This window comes from Temnothorax longispinosus, chromosome 1, assembly GCF_030848805.1.
Source record: "Temnothorax longispinosus isolate EJ_2023e chromosome 1, Tlon_JGU_v1, whole genome shotgun sequence".
NCBI classification, from domain to species: domain Eukaryota; kingdom Metazoa; phylum Arthropoda; class Insecta; order Hymenoptera; family Formicidae; genus Temnothorax; species Temnothorax longispinosus.
The window spans coordinates 27,976,566-27,983,477 of NC_092358.1; the positions used below are offsets into that span (position 1 = coordinate 27,976,566).

The window sequence follows — 6,912 nt, forward strand, 5'->3', positions numbered from 1 at the left end:
TGTATTTAACAGTGTATCACTTCATTCACTTCGCCAAGTAAGAGTTTTTTTGATAGAACGAAATGAAGTATGACGCACAACTTAGCGTAATACATGCGTATTCTTAAGCGAATTATCATAGTGGCACATTTAAAATAAATCACAATAAAATGTTTACGAGGAACGGCTCGTGTCAAAGGCAAAACGCTTTACGAGCAAACACAATTAACCAACCATATATATAATTCAAAGTCAAAACTTACCGTCTCCACCATGTCGAATCCTCCTCCGTACACCATATCTCGTTCGCCTTCGCTGCCGACTTGACACTTTTGACAGCTGTCGTCCTCGCGCGCGAGGATCGATCTCTCGACGCTCTCGATCGAGTGGAGAGATCAACTTTGCTTCGTCTTCACGCGGTCGCCGACGGCGACGACGACGACGACGATGGAAAATCCACCGGATCCTCCTCGTCCTCTCCGCTCGGTGCCTTTTCCGTCAACAAGTATTTATCCAGTTGCTCCTGGTCACCGGATCCCTCCTTGTCTCTCCGTCCTCGTCGCGTGCGCGGCCGTGTGCCTCTCGCGAATCCTCGCGGCTCCTCGCGGCTCCTCACAACCCTCGTGTGTCGCGTACGATCGACCGACTGACCGCCGCCGCCGAGCGAGCGCCGAGCGTGTGGCGGGACTTGGTGTCGGTGGGCGCGTTCGAATTCGAAGCGATCGGCCCGAGCGTCGCCGAAGTCGGCCGAGCGCGGGCGACCTACTAAGTGCTAACTCGCGCATGCGCGCGCGCCGCGCGCGCACCCGCGACTCGCGATCCACAACCCGGCGCGGCGCGGGCGAGCTGAACGTCGCTCCGCCTTTGCGAATTCGCGAATCTCCGCGACACCGGACACGTGGTCGCTTAATTCCGCGCCCAACAGCTTCCGCTCTCTCGCGCGTGTCCTCGCGGCGGATTTGCCGCGGACGATACCTCCACGCCGAAATGCGAAACGACGAATGCGCGAGAAAATATCAACGACGGATCGTTCTTTCTCCTCGTTGTCCGCGAACGCGCTCGCTGAATTTCTTAAAGGTGCGATTTCATTGACGCTAGAAACCAGCGGCAGCGTCAAGAAAATGTAGTGGGGGAAGAAGTTCCGTTGAATTTTGCGGTACGCTAAAAAGTTGAGACGGTCTGAACTTCTTCCTAGCGTCAATGAAATCGCACCTTAACGCTTTATCACAATCCGAATTAATAGTGCGCCGCGGCGCGTTTTTTAATAATCCCGCTGATTTATGAAACGCAGGCCGTGGTGTTACGATCGAGCTCGGCGCGGCGCCCGGTCGACTTTTTTTCCCCTCTCCTTTCTTTCTTTCTTTCTTCCTCCCGCGTCCGTCCCCGGCGGACCTTCACCGGCGCGAATAATAAAGATCGTCGGCTTGCGCGAGAGGATCCGTTCGCGAGAGGAGTGAATTTCACGCCTATTACGCTATTCGCGCCACTTTATCACTCGCGCTGAAAGAAAATGGAAGAAAACGTCTAATCATGATTGCGAGAGTCAAATCTCGCCAAGTTAAATGGAAAAATATTGCTAGAAGCGGAAAACCGTTATTATTATTTTTTTTTTTACATATAACGAATGTCTAATTACACGCGCTATTAAATTACAAATACGCGTTTTTTTTTGCTGAAAGATTGGCTCAAGACGCTGACGTTTTGCAACGTACTCACTGCGGGAAGCCGTTTCTTGAATAAACGAATAAAAGATTTGAAGATATTTTAGAGTTACGACGATGAGATCAACCTCTGTTAATTTTTTAAAAATTATCTACGGATAAGAAAAACAAAAAGAGCAGCGTAAAAATGTTCGTACGAGGTTCGTGCGAGAGATCACGATTTTGCGAATCCTTCAGGGAAAGGATCCTCCCGCGCGCGGTCGCGTTGTGAACCGATCTTAACGCGATCGGCGTTTATTGAGAAGCAGCCGCGATACACAGAGGATAGAAGAGGAGCGTAAGCGATGCTCGGCGAAGAGAGGAAGGAGGAGCGGACGGGCGCGTCCACCTTCTCTTCAGGGTGCTCTTACCGTGCGTAAATATAGGGCATACCACGTAGCGAGTGCACCGTAGAGGGTGACCCCGATGACCCAAGTGGTACCCGAAGGCAGCCAGCCTCGATGAAGAGGACGAGCGCGCCGAGGGAGCGAGAAGGGGGCGAAGGGAGGTGGATGCGAGGGAGGAACGAATCGTCGAGCCGGTCCAAATGAAGAAAAAAGGCGGGCTCGCCAAAGAGGAAAAGAAGAAGAACGAGAGGACGGCGAGGGAACGAGGAAAGAGAAAGAAAGAGAGAGAGAGAGAGAGAGAGGGGGGTGGAGGGGAGAAAGGAGATGGTACGCTAAAGAGACGTACGTTCCCACACGAACCCCCCAAGATGCGTCCTGCCATGGTCGGGCCTCTGGACCCCCGATGCCCAGAAGCTGATAAAAACAGCTACAAAACTGCCTACCGGTGTTTTCTGCCTTTTGCTCCTGCATTACTCCCAGCTCTTACTGCCGTCTCTCTTCGACACCTTCTTCCGCTCGACCCACGCTCTCCCTCGCGCTTGTTTAATCTAATCTCGACGGCCAGATCGGATATATTCTCAAAATGATTATTTCATAATCACAGTTATGATATAGTTTTGAATGTATTCTCTTGAGAAATATATATTTGTTATGTCGAAATAAGCACATCAGTGATAGCTCTTCATAAGATTTCACGTAACCGATATTTATTGCTAATATAGGTACATCTCTCCGATTTATATTCGGATGAATAATGACTCTGTGCCAGTTAATTGTTATTTAATGAAATTAAGCTTTATAAAGATACGAATTTTTGCGGAGGAAAACTGAAGACCTCGCAATCAAAGTGTCGATATACGTCTGCAAAATGCGTCGGCGTGTCGGGGTAAAAGCTCAATTGATTAGCTCCGACAGGCGCGAACAATGCGTAACGTTTGTGTATACGCTCTTTCTGAATTTATCCCTGTCGCGCGTTGCTGCTCATATTGTCGGGATCGCGATTGCGACACAGATTTACGCCGTGGGAATCGACGGCGACGGCGATGGGTCTTGCAGCCGGCGGCGGCGGCGCAATTCCATCGTCGGATGCGATCGCCGCGAGCTGCGATGGCGCATGGCGGCGTGAGTCACACATGGCGTTGCTACACTTTCTATGATACCGTGTGGAAAGAGAGTCGAGAGTACCTACGTGCGCGCGAGCCAAATTGCGAAACTATCGCCGATCGGCGGGTTTTATTATTGGGAAGGCACGCCGCGCGCGGCGCGGCGTTTGCTCGCGCGCGCGAGAAAGAGGGGGAGGGAGAGAGATGGAGAGCAATCAGCCTGGAAAGTGACGCGTGAAATTGCGACGACGATAAGTCTCTCTCTCTCTCTCTCTCTCTCTCTCTCTCTCTCTCTCTCTCTCTCTCTCTCTCACACACACACTCTCTCTCTCTCACACACACTCTCTCTCTCTCACTCACTCTCTCTCTCTCTCTCTCTCTTTCACGCAAGGAGATACCGACGCAACGGAAGTGACTAACGCGATTTTTAGTCCGCCGCGCGTCATACCGCCTCTCGTGACGCCGATCTCCCCTTCTTGCGATCGCGCAAGGGAAACCACTTTATCTTAATTGTCGGAAAATCTGTTTTTCTCGCTTGCTTATCTCGCTTGCTGTGCGAGAAGCGCCGTGGAAAATTATCGACGTGTCTCTCCTAATTAACGGAAAAATCGAATTCGGACTGAATCGAGAAGCGTCGATCGTTAAAATTCAAATGCCACAGAACCCGACATTTTATATTAAATGAGAACGCTAACGCTGCTTTTCAGATTAATTACTCGAGATGCTGGAGAAGATAAATGTGTACCCTCTTAAAATAAATTTTTAAAATTTTTCTTACATCAATGTAAAAACAATGAAACAGCTACTATTGTCCGTCGATTCCACGACGATTCTTATAGATCTATTCAACAAAGTTGTCGTGTCTAATGAAACCCGTCTGACGTTACGTAACGTTGTCGATAATTATACTGATTATACCGCTTATCTTTTTCATGCTGGTGAATAAATCGATTGCGCGCGTCTAAAAAATCCACGACGACCGTTGTTGCTAATGTAAGACATCGATCGTCTCGGAGAGCATCGGTGACGTTTCCAAGCACTCTTCCAACGTACTTGAAAAACTTGGAGACGATCGTATCTTCTCCTTGTTTTCCCTCCTTACATGATCTTCCGTACGGTACCGAGAAGTATATCGTGAGATCGTATCGCGGATCGGATCACGTGGGATCACGTCGATTTAACAGTTCGAACGATAAATTAAGCGTTGCGCGATCCTGCACAACGCGAAAACGAGCATCCAATATATTTTAGTTAAGTGCGCAATAATTATCTGACCTAAAACAAACACTGCGCGTATATATTTTGCGGCAAAATGGTTTCCATGCTTTGTTTAATTTTATTTCTAAAGTTAATACCTAATTTAATCAATTTTGATTTTATTTTCTGGATACAATTTTAAGAGTGATAAAGCAAAAATAACTTTATGTCTAATTCTGAATCGATCAATTTTTCCGAATTGACATATTTCCGAAGTGAGTTTAATTCTATAGAGAAAAGATGTTCAGTCCTTGGGGTTGAGAACAAAAATTAATTTTAGACGAAGAGATTAATTAGAAAGATTAACTTTCATTATCCGACGTTAATTTGACACAATCTGCATACGTTCAGCTATTGGCAAAAAACAAAAATTACGAGCGTTAATAAAAATGGTCATTAATCGCAATTATCCGGCGCGCGAAGGATTTGTTCGAGTACTCCTTCCTTTTCTTTAACTCGGTGAAAGTACTGGATACGCTCGAGCTCCGTTAATTTGTTTAAATTACCGCAGCCCCCCCCTCTTTCTCTCGCGTGTATTTCCCAGCGATTTGACTTGCCATTGTCGGTGAACCGTCGTTAGTTATTGGCACGTAATTTCATTTCACAGATTTTTGTGGACGTCGACGTCGGAATTAATAAGAGAAGAAGACGTATTGAAATCCCATTCTCTTCGTCGTAATCGTAGAGTGTAACATTTGAATCGGGCGCACGATATCTTTAAATTATTAGCAAACAAGACAATATATTAGCGACGGCTCAACTAAATCATTGTCTTTTTCAGGGAATCGTGCAAAGAAACGCGTTAGGAAACATTTTCCCGGTAAAGATGCCAATATAACACTCGACTTTATATATAGCAATAATAACTCATCGATGACAGATGTAGTTGCGCGACGAGGATTAAAAAGGCGCGCAGGGCGAAGGGCGTTGAAATTGAACGGACGCCTTCGAAGGACGATCGTTTTCACGAAGGTTGACGCGCGTTTTACGCAATCGGCAGATCGCGCAGATCCGGAAAACGCCTGTCCTGGAATTCGTTTCGCAATGATGACGTACGCAATGCGCGCGCGCGCGCGCGTCGCCATTGCCGAACCGTCCCGCGAGCGGACAGACACACAAAGGGCTATTGTACCGATCCTTTTCTTTTCTTCTTTTTTCCCTTTTATCCCGTAAAGCGTGTCGCGGATCTAATCGCCCACGCGAATGCCTGCGCGCTCTCGCGCGAATCGTTGCGCCGCGCCGCGCCGAGCCGAGCCGAGCCGAGCTGAGCCGGGACTCCGATTTCAAGGAGCGCGTTACGCACATGCGAGTTATTTACTGTCGTATCAAGGTTGAGCGCGGGACGCCTGATCTTACGGTATGCCTCGGCTGTACCGCCCTAGCCGGGAGACACTCCGGCTTTAACTAGGCACACCGGGGCACGCGGTAAGAATGCATTCTTTTCTCGTTTAAGAATCACGCTTGTTTTCGCTAGCCCCCAATCGATAAAAAGCGCCGGAGCATTGTGCGCGCCCTAAGTTATATACCTTCGCGGAGTTATGGCTCAGATTCTGATCTCCTATCGGAGGACATTGTTTGAAAGTAATAGAATTATATTAGCGCACGCATATATGTGTGTGTGTGGACAGGATGCAGTTAAGAGTGCGTGACGCACGTAGCACTTGCTCTCAACCTCTGACTTATGGGAGCGTTGTGTCTTAACTTCGAAATAATATAAACACGTGTTCTGACATTTTTATTCGTATCTCCTGCACACGTAAAACCTACCTACATCCATCGCATACATACCATTTATATTTATCATCGCGTCATAAAAACAGTTACACCACCAAATACTGTACCGCGGGACATAAAGAAAGATAATTGCAGCACGTTGAGTAATGATAAAACAGGATTTCGTTAGCGTCTGAAATTGAATCAAGGTAATCAAACGCATGACTATCTCCGAATTAGTTTTAATTGCATTCAACGAGAGAGAAAGTGAGTATTTTAATATTTTTATCTCTAAAATAGTTAACGTATGTGTTGCAATTATATCCGAAACTCCACAGAAACATATATTGCATTATAATTACTACGCGCACATTGCCGGAGATGCAATAAAATCAAATGAAAGATACGGAAGGTATATACAAAGTAACAGACATTTTTTTTATCTTTCTCAAGTACGAATGTTACGTTACTATTGTACTGTCGAAATCAACACGAGAAAATGTCGGGCTACAAATTTTGCGAAAGCACCTAGATACAACTAGGTGACCGAATCGTATTGAAAAATTTCTATTCAGCGCGCATCTCCAACATACTTTTCCCTCCACTTTACATGCTTTCGCCGTTTGCAAGAATCGAAAAATTAAATATATAACTTTTCACTAGGTTTCCTCGCAACGCGCGACAGGCCGAAGCGATCATCGATAGCCGAAGCTGAAAAGAGCGAAGATGTCGCGTGCACGCGCGCCGATCTTTAGTAGGTCGCGCTCCTCTGAGCTTGCTCGCCGTGTGTCTCGTAGTATAACAGTCGCGAAA

General features: G+C 47.0%; 1 protein-coding gene across 1 annotated transcript in view; it reads right to left on the minus strand.

Annotated features, from left to right (window-relative positions):
• The window catches only part of Ets98b (DNA-binding protein Ets98B), a 34,954-nt gene extending 34,019 nt beyond the window's left edge, over window positions 1-935 (minus strand). Inside the window, exon 1 of the mRNA XM_071795110.1 lies at window positions 243-935. Within this exon, the coding sequence (XP_071651211.1) occupies window positions 243-278 (36 nt within the window). The 5' untranslated portion in view covers window positions 279-935. The remainder of the gene's footprint in view (window positions 1-242) is intronic.
• Window positions 936-6,912: the final 5,977 nt, after the last annotated feature.